This window comes from Phyllostomus discolor, chromosome 4 (genome assembly GCF_004126475.2).
Source record: "Phyllostomus discolor isolate MPI-MPIP mPhyDis1 chromosome 4, mPhyDis1.pri.v3, whole genome shotgun sequence".
Lineage (NCBI taxonomy): Eukaryota > Metazoa > Chordata > Mammalia > Chiroptera > Phyllostomidae > Phyllostomus > Phyllostomus discolor.
Genome location: NC_040906.2, coordinates 16,981,318 through 16,994,049, shown reverse-complemented (window position 1 = coordinate 16,994,049; position 12,732 = coordinate 16,981,318). Strand labels below are relative to the sequence as shown.

General features: G+C 42.8%; 1 protein-coding gene across 2 annotated transcripts in view; it reads right to left on the bottom strand.

The window, feature by feature from the left end:
* Nucleotides 1-441: 441 nt before the first annotated feature.
* Nucleotides 442-12,732, bottom strand: part of MREG (melanoregulin) — a 55,776-nt gene continuing 43,485 nt past the window's right edge. Inside the window, exons 3-5 of one of the 2 annotated variants that reach the window (XM_028510791.2) lie at nucleotides 5,009-5,099; nucleotides 3,292-3,455; nucleotides 442-2,069 (exon numbers count right to left, since the gene is read on the bottom strand). In XM_028510791.2, the coding sequence (XP_028366592.1) occupies nucleotides 1,941-2,069; nucleotides 3,292-3,455; nucleotides 5,009-5,099 (384 nt within the window). In that variant the 3' untranslated portion in view covers nucleotides 442-1,940. The remainder of the gene's footprint in view (nucleotides 2,070-3,291; nucleotides 3,456-5,008; nucleotides 5,100-12,732) is intronic. The other variant, XM_036022880.1, reaches the window with a different exon arrangement.

Sequence of the window (12,732 nt, the reverse complement as noted above, 5' to 3'; positions counted from 1 at the left end):
TTTCCTCTTGGTGTATGTTAAAATAAATAACTATTAATATAAAAATGTCCATCATCTACCACCCAACATGGCCCTGCATTCCCAGATAACCTTTGAGAGGTACTACAGTAGTCAACGGGGAGACGGCCACAGGTCCTGGCCCGGCGGAGCACCTGGTGACTTCCACAGTGGCCACTTCAGTCACCCTCGAGCCTCTCCCGTGTTCTGCAGTGGCCGCGGAACCTGCGCACAGAGCCGCCCCTCCACTGGCTTTCGAACGAGGGCAGGTCCTTAAACCCAGCGGTCTCTCGGCTCCTTCGCCCTTTAATTTAAAGGGTGCATGGAGAGAATATCTGGTCCTTCTTGTTTCTTGGAAATATAACACATATCCACACGAAGGGTGGACACAGAAACCTTTGACTTCCTTTCAAGGAAAGTTTCCTGGATAATCCCATGGGTTTGTATAACCATAGCGACGATACTATCCTTAGTCATTCATTACCCAAAATAAAGACTACGGTTACACTTCCATCTCCGCAGATGCAAACAACCTCATCTATTTTGACACTGAACACAAACACAAAGACAAAACACAAACTCCGAGGAGAAAAAAACAATGCTTTTTCTTTTTTTTTAAATTTATTTTATTGTTTGTTTTTGATTTTGTCCGTTTAGCTGTTTGTATGTTTACCTTGCAAGAGCCCAGCGAAGGGAGGGAAAATATCTTCAGGCTAATTTTAAACCACATGAAAGGGATTAGGCACTAAATATTTAAAAAAATAATAAGGCTTTTAGCTTATTGTGAAACTAGGGGAAAATTTTCTAACGGAATCGGTTAAATTAGTCTGCAATTCATTAATAAGAGAGAACATGTGTCTCCTCTAACAAATAATTTAAACATTGCATACACTACCAGAGAAAGTATTCAGGGTATGGGCATTTTCAAGTCATGGCTCCCTGGGTCAGACTACAAACAGTTACATTTTAGCCTACAGTCAGAAGAGCAAAATCTGCAAAAGTGACAGTATTGCCATTGTTCTCAGCAATCTACTCATGAACCTTTCAAGTTCTGAAAGTCTGTTCCATAAAATGAACCCTGATTTCTTGGCAAGCTCCTTGCTTAAAGGGCAAGTAACTTTTGCAGGAAGGAGAGGCCAAATGTTTCTGTTTATAGATTTTATCCTGGATAAAATATCAAGAGCTTTTGGATTGGAAGTGGAGAGTGTGCAAAGAGGAGGTAACCAGACACCAACCGTGCTGGGGATTTCAGAGGTGTGTACCATAACTGGGGGCAGAGTTTTTTACATGCAGCTGTAGGATGTTCTGCTTGGGATCATTCTGTCTGGAACTTGTGTCTGGGAAGCCCTCTTAGACACTGCTATTACCTGGTACATCTGTATTTCTAAATTACTACAACTGATACTTAAAACGATGCCTCTGACACTCTCCCAGGTTCTATAGGTTTTTTTTCCAAATTAAAGAATGGTCACATAGTGCCCGGTACTATTTTGGTACATATTAGCCTATATGTATAACGATTATTCTAAAACTGGTAATCCATATTGAGCTCAGTGAGAGCTCTCTCCACTAATCTTGCCATTTTACTAACCAGACTATCCCATTCTCCCAATAGGATTAACGATTAAGGCTTATCACACAACCCAAACCAGAATGAGGCCAATGGGTTCTTGGAATCCAACCATGCGTGATGAAATATCCCATCGACCAACTCTTTGATGCAAGAATTGCACCACCAGGGTGCTGTCATGCAGCCTGAACATCTCACAGAATAAGGTCCTCGTGAAGACCAGATATCCAAATCCTCGGATTTTGGTAGGATTCAGAATTGTTTTTCACTTAGCCCTCTACTTGCCCTCTCTTATCTACTCTCATCAGTCCGGGTCTGGTTGGCCGTTGGAGTCCCAGTGGAAGAATTCCAGCTCTGCCTCCCAGCCTCTCCTCTAGGGACTTGGAAGGCGGTGCAGTTCTTTCTGGTCATCCGCCAGGCACGGCCCCCCAGGCTTCCTGGGGTAAGTTCGGCAGGCGGTTTTAAAGAACTCTTCTGCAGCGTCGAGAGCAATGAGACGGTCCTGCCAGAAATTAAATACGAAAATGTCGTCAAGATGGAAACCGAGCCCTGTTGATGGGAAAACCAATCTAACAACAAAACCCACCCTAGACATAATAATGAGGAAACATTTATTAATTTTTTCTCAACAAATTTAGAGGCACACCTTAATCCTTTCATTATCCACGAAACATTCCACCATTCTTAGAATCCTCTCAAATTCTTTTTGTTTTTCTTTCTTTTTTTAAGGATTTTATTTATTTTTAGAGAGAGGGGAAGGGAAGGTGAAAGAGATGGAGAGAGACATTAATGTGTGGTTGCTTCTCATGTACTCTCTCACCAGGGACCTGGCCAGCAACCCAGGCATGTGTCCTGACTGGGAATCGAACTGGCGACCCTTTGGTTTGCAGCCCATGTTCAATCCCCTGAGCCAGACCAGCCAGGGCTTAAAATCTTTTTCAATCTTAGATTATATAAAAAATACTTCTCACATCTCTGACCTCAAAAGCTGACTATGCAGCAGAACTGGTTGAAAAACACAGATTCTTGAGCCATAATCCAAGCCTCAATAGGTCTGAGTGCCATCCAGAAATCTGAATTTTTATTTTTGTTTTTTTTATGGGTAACTTCTGAGACACATCTCTAAAGTGAGGAAGTGTGCCCTTCTTTGTCCCTTCCTGCTTTCTGGTGGCTGGAATGGCAGCCACGTGGCAGGAGCAGCCAGCACAGACCATGGTGGAGCCACAGAAGGAGGGACCTGGGTCACAGACACTATGGGGTGCTAGACCAGCCATGGACGGACTGCCTCTCCACTTCTATGACAGAGAAAATGGATGTCAACTTTATCGAAGCCGCTGCTTATTTTCACTTCTAATCAGATCTTATCAAAATAAATCCTTCCACCTTATCCATGCAAGGGGGATCGTTTCATTACACCAAACCAATTTATGTGTCAAAAACCCCCTTCTAAAACCGGCTTGCCACCCTCGGCCTGGGGTCCAGTGAGAGCTCGAACAGAGCTCTGCTGCTCCAGACAGAAACATGGCTTTGCAAGGCCCCACCCCCACCCCTGCCCTGGTGGCTCTGGTGGTGCCGGCCACTGGACACCGGGGCGCAGGACGCCAGCACCACCTGCTCCCTCCTGTGGTGGTGGTGCCAGTGGTGCCAGAAGGAGGATCCAGAATCACAGGAAAGCAGAAAATGAAAGCAAAACCAGGGCAGATGAAAAGAGTGCATCCACTTACCACAACAAAGAGATACCTCTCCGAGAGCTGCCACCCTGCTGGAAAAATCGTGGTCTCTTCGGCCAGCTTCAACAACATCTCTCGCGCTTTCCTGGTGTTCTCAGAATCACTGATGGTGCTGAGTTTCGTCACCGACAACAAAGAGTCTGCTTCCTTTTGAAAACCTGAGGTAGAAGAAGTGTACCCGTCATGGAAAGGGGTCGCGGGAAGTGACTGCCCCGCAGCAGGGCCCTGGCAGGAGACGAAGGGACCCACACGTGGACTCTGAACCAACACCAGAAAACGGAAGCCACAGGCATCCCTCGCTCCGTGCGCTGCTTCCCAGCTCAGGGGGGCTGGCTGGCACTGTCTTTCTTTAAAATTCGTTTGATGTTTCTTCTTTTTTTAAACTGAAGTCATGACTATTCTTTTTATTTATTTATTTATTTATTTAAGATTTTACTTATTTATTTTTAGAGAGGGAAGGGAGGGAGAAAGAGAGAGAGAGAAACATCAATGTGTGGTTGCTGGGGGCCGTGGCCTGCAGCCCAGGCATGTGCCCTGACTAGGAATCGAACCTGCGACACTTTGGTTCGCAGCCCGCACTCAATCCACTGAGCTACGCCAGCCAGGGCTTGATGTTTCTTCTTGTTTAACTTTCTTTGCTAACTTTTCCCTCGGAGTTAAGCCCCAGAGACTCATCCACCACCTGCTTTGCTCTCTTTTGGTTGCAAATCCTCCTCCTGCTCTCTATTCTCCACCTCCTCCGCTGCCCCCAGAATTCCCACCTGCCTCCGAGCCTTGGAAGCCAAAGAGCAGTCCCTTCCAAGTCCCTCCTTCTCCAAGCCCAGGTTCCCTTCGCCAGGGCAACATGGGTGGCTGGTTAAAAGTACTTACCCAAAGGGATAAAAGAGTCATAGACTCAAACCTGCCAGGAGTAAGTTAGATTTTATTAAAAATGACTATTAAAGCCCACCAATGCTGGGTGAGTGAAGGAGGCAGAAGTCCACCCCATCCCACTGTGTCCCAAGTAAAGCAACAGGGGCTGGCAACCGGGTGCCCCACTTTCTAAAAGTTATAATGCCAAGGTGTCCTGCTCTCTTTCAAAGGAGAAGGGCTGAAGACTTCAAAGTCATACATTCATTGTTTAAGCATTAAGAGGAGCTTATTTTATAATATGAAGGCCGTGTGTATCATATCACAACCCTAGCAGAATTAAAAAAAGTCAATACTCAACATCTACTCTAAGGCCTCAGGGATTTCCCCCACCTTTGAAGCTTTTCTGCCTTGTCATTTTTCTGAAAGTTCACATGAATTTTGTTGTGCTCTTACCCAAAAAAATGCTGCTTACAAAAAAATCTCTCTCCCAACCTGCCTCATCTCATAAAGCTATTATTCATGGGTCCATTACTCCCAGCTAATTCAATCAATGTACTATGCCCCCCAAAATTAGGTGGCAGTGCCCACATGATCCCACTGCCCTGGGCTACTCAACACTGCGGACAGATGGAGTAACACATGGCCAGACGTGACCTCAAGACACCAGCCGGTGAAAACAGAAAGGTCAGATGTTTGCACTGGAGGAGGCAGGAGGGCAGGCTTGGGGAAATGCTTCATACCCAGTAGGCCTGAGCAGTCCGTCACTGACACTCCTTTTACAAAAACCACGGCAAAGAACGTGAAGGGGAGTGATCCCAACTGCTTATCTCTACCATCTCATCGTCACTCTCGGACTCACCTAAATCTTCTAAAATGCGTTTCCATTTGTTTCGCACTTTCCGTCGCATCTGTCGCAGGGTGTAGATGTCGTAGTTGAGTTTCTGCCATTCCTGTAGGAGAACGAAAATTCAGTTTTATTTTTACTCCTTGGCCTAAACATCTATGCAAATCCCATACTTCTGCTCTTTAAACACGTGCTTCTCTTCATTACCCTTCAAGGTGGATCTGGAAGAAAAGAAGGAGATGGAGGAGACAAGAGTCAAGAGGAAAACACAGGCCACCACTTCTGGAGACTCTGCTATGTAGCAGGAGGTGTGACCCATTACAGGAATTATCCTAATTAAACTCTTCAAAGCACCTAGTCTGGCAACTTCAATAATCTCACCTGTAAAGTAGGCGTAACAAATGTGAACATCCCATTTAAGACTGTTTTGAAGATTACAGGTCTATAAAAGCACAATACCTGCACACAGAGAGCACCAATAAAATCCATGTATTATTAAAGCCATTTTCCAGATGGAGAAACTGAGAGCCAAAGAAGTTAACTGGCTCATCCCACATCATCCAACTCATAAGTATCAGAATGTATATTTGAATCCAGGTCTGACTCCAGAGTTCATGAGAAAAATGACATACAAAGAACATATAAGTAGACCTAGGAACCCCAAGTTTCTTGCTCCCTAACCAATGTTTCCTTCATCATGTCTCAGCGTGGTTTTCTCTCATTCATATTCTCACAACACAAGAACTCTTTCAGGCACTGAGCAGAACTACCATAAGGTTATCATTCTGAAAACTTGCCTTTTGGGTCATAGGCCATCATGTTGACCCCGAAATAGAACTTGAATCTTTCAGGAGCATTAGACTCTTTACTGAGCTAAAGCATGTCTTTTAAATGTCATAGAAATTGGTTTTCATGGAGCTCTATCTAGACGGAACAGTCATTTTGTAAAATATACCTTTTTCTCATAGCAAAACCACAACTATCATAAAGCACAGCTTAAAAGAGCATCATTCTAAAATGTTCAATTTAAGACTCAAGGTGTATGATATTTTGACTGCTCTCCCTAAAAATGTTTCAATGATGCTATTATTTTCCTACCAAGCCCCTTTTAAGGTTTGCCTTGCTCACTGCTAATCAACTTGCATGACTGGTTAAGGGGAAATCAATTTAGCTGCCATTCAAAACATTTAAAGATACCACTTAGAAAAAGGAAGCTAGCAAAATACAGTGTGTTTTGTTATGACTGCATGTTAGATCTGTATCTGAGGGTATGCCACAGTGAGGCCAGGGATTTCAGCTATGTCCCAGAAGTTCAGAAGTGGAGTGAGTACTCTTTCTGCTTTGTTTTTGTTTTTTGTTTCGAACAAAGGTTTGCACACACACGCAGGTGCTCTTGAATGTGGTGGCTGGGGTCAGGGATAAAGTCTGTGGCCGAAGAAGAATGTGAAGTTAACGGAGTCATCTCAGAAATACGCGACCCGGACCTTATATGCATCATCATCATGTTAAGGCGCACCTGTACCATTCCCCGGAGACTGTGTGAGTCACCAGGGGAAAACCTCAAGCACCGTCGCTTTCACTGGATGGGCCTTATCGTACTAAATCGGCCATTCAGCTTGTAGCTTCATGGAAAAGAGTGTGGGTGCGAGAGCCAGACTGCCCGGGTTTAGGTCCCAGCTCCAATATTTACTAATTAACAGCTGACTCTGGGCAAGCTCATAACCTCACTTGTCTCGGGGCCTCCCCTGCAATACAGGATTAGTAACACCACCTCACCACATACGTGTATTGAGAGGATCAAATGAGTTCATGCCAGCCCAGAAAATGGGCATTGTCCTCCAAGTACTGTGGACACAATCAGGACACAATCCCGCCAGACTCGGGTCCTTTGTGTTATGAGGCCTGAGGACGTTACACAGTGCAATGCGCCGTGTCTCGTGCGTCCCCCAGAGATACACGGCTCTGCTCTCGGCATCCAGTACAATGTTCCCTTTCCTGAAAGTTACTTCGTCTTTCTGGACATCGTGAGTTTTGTAAGTGATCCGTTCCCACACTTTCATACAAACGTAGAGCCACTTCACGAAAAACTTAGAGGTGCTTTAGAATTCATCACAATCTTTGTTTAGGTCCTTATTCATGTTCGTTCTCTCCCTGATCTTCTAGTGTGCGTTATCCCACTGCATTTTCATGGAAGTTGCACTAAGTTGCACTAAGTTGCACTAAGTCCTTTTTGACAAAAGGAGGAATGTGAGTAAATAAAATATTTCACAGAGCAACACTGTGCTTATTCTCAACAACGCTGACCCTCCTCTTTGCCAGACAAAAGCTGTCGGACTCTTAGTCCCAGTGATGAGAGCCCCACTGTATGTCCTGAGATGCATTCACACAACCTTAAATTCTGTGACCAACCACTAGGTGGCTTCATTAACTTACAGTTAGAGGTCTCTGCTAGTTTTTCCATTCAGCTTCTTAGGCTTCTTTACGTTCTTAGACCTGTTCCCTCAACTAAGTGTAGCCAAATCTCTGTTTTTCAGAGACATAGTCATCCTTGGGTGGTCCAGGCTTCAGACGTATCCTTTTTAATCTTTCTCTTCCTGCTGGTCATCTAGCAGTTATTTCGCTACTCCTAGATACCAACACTGAATGTTTTAGATTCAGCATCTGTGACCCTGACACAGTGTTTGATGGAGAAGCAGCAGTGTGACATCTCCAGTGACTAAGGATGGACCCACACAGGATGCATCGACTGGCCGGCCCAGCAGATGGGCTTGTTCAGATCAGTGGAAGGAAGCTATGCATTTATCTTTTTTTTTCCTAAAGATTTTATTTATTTATTTTTAGAGAGGGAAGGGAGGGAGAAAGAGAGGGAGAAACATCAATGTGCGGTTGCTGGAGGCCGTGGCCTGCAACCCAGGCATGTGCCCTGACTGGGAATCGAACCTGTGACACTTTGGTTCGCAGCCCAGGCTCAATCCACTGAGCTACACCACCCAGGGCTAGCTATGCATTTCTTATATCCACATGATTACTGTCTTCTTTTGACAGAATAGACATGTATAATCATACAAAATTATCTGGAAGTTTGGTGCAAAATTTAAAGTTCTAGTACCAGTAGAAGTTTGGGGAGTATTTTACACCTAAGAATTGGGTTTTGGTAAAATAACTGTTAAGAGGGGAATTTTAGTTCCTTTTTAACGCTTAACCCCAAAGAACAGAACCTAAAGTGACAAATAAAACATGGTGATTTATGAAATCTGCCTCCAATGTAAGAAACTAACTCACCTTCCCTACTACTAGAGAAAAACAAGTGATATTCTTCTACAATTTTTAAATTGTAAAAATTTGTTTTAGACAAATAATTTGAAAATAACCGTTAAAGACCAGTTAAATCTTCTTCACCAGTGAGGTGAAACTCAAATCTATTAGACATCGAGAGTGAAAGCCTCCTTTTCTAAAACAAACTTTTGTTTTTCTCCTAATTTCTGAAATAATACATGTGGCCCATGTGACGCTGTGGCCCACAACTTTAACAATGAGTAAATGATCAAAGGGGAAAGAAAAAGGGCAGAATTAGTTTCACAAGATAACTGGGAACCAGGACAGAGTGAAAAACATGTGATTGAAAATGAATCACTAAAGATGCTCATAGCTGAATTTTGGAGGTTTCTCTCCTCGCCAGTTGGTGGCCAAATCAGATTAGGGCAACTAGATAAGAAGGTTGAGGCAACAACATGAAAGGCAGAGCAAAACTCCAGTCTCCTGCAACCATCCATATAGCTAGCTGTCCTCCAGCTTTAGATCCCGTGAGCTGGTCTTGACCTTGAGTTCCGATTTAAGCTCCTGGGATCATTTTATGCTTGTCTATACTACATTATTGTGAGGTGGAGGGCAAAGGGCACAGAGAAAAAGTACTATTTACTTCTTGTTAAAAAGGTGATTTATACAATTTAAGAAATGTAACTACAGATCACATAACCATCTTAAGCTCTTAGGAACAACTTCAAAAGGAATCTACTTTTAATTACAAAAATAACATAATCACAGAAATAAAAATTCAAAGTGAACAGATGAGTATAAAATGAAAACTAAAAGGTTGCTTTCCTATTTTCTTCTTTCTTGTCTTATTTCTCAGAGGCAGCCATATTTGAATTTTTCTTATTCCGCCTCCCCCTCCCCTTCCCCTCCTCTTCTTCCTCCTTTTCTGGTAGCTTATACTACCAATTCCTCCAGTATTATTTTAAACTATCTTTGTTCTTTTTGCTATATAAAAAGAGTAATTTAGCTCTGCCTTTTCTCTACTCCACCCCTCTCCCCAAGGGGGAAGTAGGGAAACAGATTATTGGTGGTATTCATGATCTGTCCCCTGCAGCTGCCCCAAACCAAAGCTGGGTTCTGGTAGCATGGAAGAAGGGAGGGATCCGGACACTGGGGCAGCTAGCGTGTCTGCAACTAGTGTGTCTGCCACCGGCAAGCATTTGATATTTGCTTCCCCCAACACCTACATTCCTCTTCTATCAATCTGGGTGTCAAGTTCACCTAGATTTTCCTTTGGAGAACAGTTACATTCTTAGCCCTTAGTGTACATTGATCGGCTTAGGCCAACAAACTCCACTTTGGTTGTATATTAGAATCGTCCAGGGAGCATTTTAAAATACCAGTGCATGGGATCCACCTCCCAAACCAATGAAATCAAAATCTTTTGAAGGGGTTCCAGGTTTGAAACCCAGTAACCTAAGCCAATCAGTCTAATCCCATTGGCTCAAGTACGGACCCGTAACTCAAGCCAAGGAGATGCAACAGAATCCATGGGGTTTCTGGGTCCAACCAGGAATTGCGTTCTCTCTTTGTGTATGAGGTACAAAATCTAGAACTATTCCCATCACGTTCAGTGCCCTGACAAGAGCCAGCCTGAGAAAGAAGCCAACACTCGGAGGAGGACAAATATGAAAGAATCACATAGAACAGAGCCAAAGGACATACTGGATCAAACCTCTTCTGACGCCAATCCTACTTCTAGGGGCTGTGTTATCTAAGCCAATTCCACTTAGTTTTAGAGAACTAGAGTTCTTTTGCTCATCCTCGCACCTGAATGATTCATGTTATAAAGTCCACTGATTAAGTGCATAAATCAAAAAGAAACTATAAATACTGCAGAAAATATTAGTCTCATATTTTCTTACCTCTGGTCGCTAGGGTTAGACAGTATCTACAACTATTTAGCTGGGGATGGATATGGTTTGCAGAGAATACGGTGTTAATGGCTCTGCCTGGGTCCCTGTCTGTCTGTCCCAGGAGGGTCTTAGGCAATGCCACAGGCATAGCAGTAGTCCTTTTCTGTATCCGGAAATTGCTCGATGGTGCCCCCCTCCCTGAATTCTGTCCATCAGAGCAGAGCTTCTGATTCTCACAAGCCTGTTGTTATAACAGGGGAGAGGAGATGACTTATATCTAATTGTCTAATTTCTTCTAAAGATCCAGGGGGAAAAGGTCTATCATTGGCTTAACTACTCAACTCCCTTACTCGCAAAAATATGGTGAATCCACCTGGCTGGGTCTAATGACCAGTTCAAAGTTAACTTTGACTCAGTCACTATGAGCCAAAATCTATTCACCCCCTGAAACCCAACCATTAGGATGATGACCTTCCTTGTCTTATGTCTTTCTTGGATGGTGAAAAGCCATCTTCAAAGAAAGACATTCTTAGATAGGTTAAAATCTACTTCCTCTTCTTCATTCCATACCCAAGATCTCATAACCACAAACCGAACCTTAAGAAATGGTCCTTCATATATCTGATCTGCATAAAAAACCCAGTCAAGAAGGTCTTTCCGAAATTTTATGTAAAGTTATATAACTTTCCCCATGCTTGACTGCTAATAAATTCAAATCAAGTCCAAAGCAATACACCCTTTACAATAAAAAAGAAAAGAATGACGACTTATTATTTCCCAACCCAGCTTCTTTTTTCTTACACATTTATTGTCTGCTTATTTAAGTTAGGTGATATGCTTATGTAATTCACAATTCAAAAATACTAAAGGCTCTTTCCCCCAGGCACATGGACTCTCTGCAACTACTAAACGTCACCAACTTCTCCTGTAACCTTCCATTTTCTCCCCATGAGTGGTAGTATACTATATCCTGTACTTTTCACTTAATAATATATTTTAGCAGTCTGTATCAGAAGATGCGGCTCCACACCCTTGACTTGACTTGTTGGCCATCTGGTACAGGCAGAAACAGAATAATTATAAACATACATATCTGCTTTATAGAAAATGGTGCCCCCAAAATTATAATATTAAAACTAGAAAATGCCTTAAGACTTTTTGCTTCTTAGTCATCCTTTCTAACAACACCATCAGAAAGTAGGAAGTACCCACATGTGTCATGTGCTATAAACATCACTTTAGAAATTTCCACTTCAACTCCACGCCAACACTAAAAGAAGACACCATTCACCTGTGTCTACGACAACACTGCATTACAAAAATTATCACCTAAATCCAGGAACTATGAAGGAAATCGTAGCCAAATACTTTTACTTAGAAGTGACAACGTCTTGGTAAAATGAACTCTCTGAACATTGTAACTGTTATCTCTTTCCTTCTACTTTTTTTAGCAATTTACATCATCTTATGCTACTCTCTACTTAAAAATGAAGAGAGATTTTCTACAAGACAGAAAAATCATCTTGAATGCTTCTCCAATTTTCTTACATTGGGTATGCAGTGGAAAACATCTGATAAGTAAGAGAAAGACATGCAGCATATGGAGGGGGACCTGGATTTTAACAAGCCTGTAACGGATTCGCCCGCCTTTGCTTTTCACAGAAAAATGTGAGATGGATAATGCAGAGTAGTGTCGTTTTGCAGCTACTGAAGAATACCCACAGCGGCTGCTGTCAGTCTGGAAAAACGTATCTAGGAAGGCACCAGAGGGCTCAGCTTCATCGTTTCTACCTAAGGAACTCCAAAGTCACAAAAGTAGCAGAGAGCCAATATATGGAATGAGAGAATCAAGATTGGAAACATACAACAAATTAAGACCTATGAAATAAAATCTACAGGTCAAAATGATTAGAAATAAATAAAAATACATCCCACCTACTCTTGCTTGAAAAAAAAGCAACATGGTCCAAGCACCAGATGCCGGGACCGGCCTACACAGCAGTTCATGTGAAAGGCTGGTTCGTTTTAGGGGAAGTCGTGAGGAAGAAGATCAGCGTTAGAAGGAACTCCCTATTTGGAATGAAATCTTTGAAAGATAATGAGCCCTCCATCACTGGAACTCTGATAATTTATATAATTTATAATTGCTAGAAATATAACTTCTATAGAGGCTCTTTCAACACAATATATTTTTCTTGTATCACCTGACAAAATCCAAAGAGGATTTAAAGACATTTATAAAAAAGAGAGTAAGCCCTGGCTGGCGTAGCTCAGTGGATTGAGCGTGGGCTGTGAACCAAAGTGTCGCAGGTTCAATTCCCAGCCAGGGTACATGCCTGGGTTGCAGGCCATAACCCCCAGCAACCGCACATTGATATTTCTCTCTCTATCTCCCTCCCTTCCCTCTAAAAATAAACAAATAAAATCTTTAAAAAAGAGAGAGTAGACAGATAGATAGACAGGTGCAGACAAACAGGTAGATGGATGATAAGTGGATATAAGATTTTCAGAGTATTACTACTTCCTAGGTTCTACTCTAAGCCCTTTACATGTCCTTAGTTAATTCTC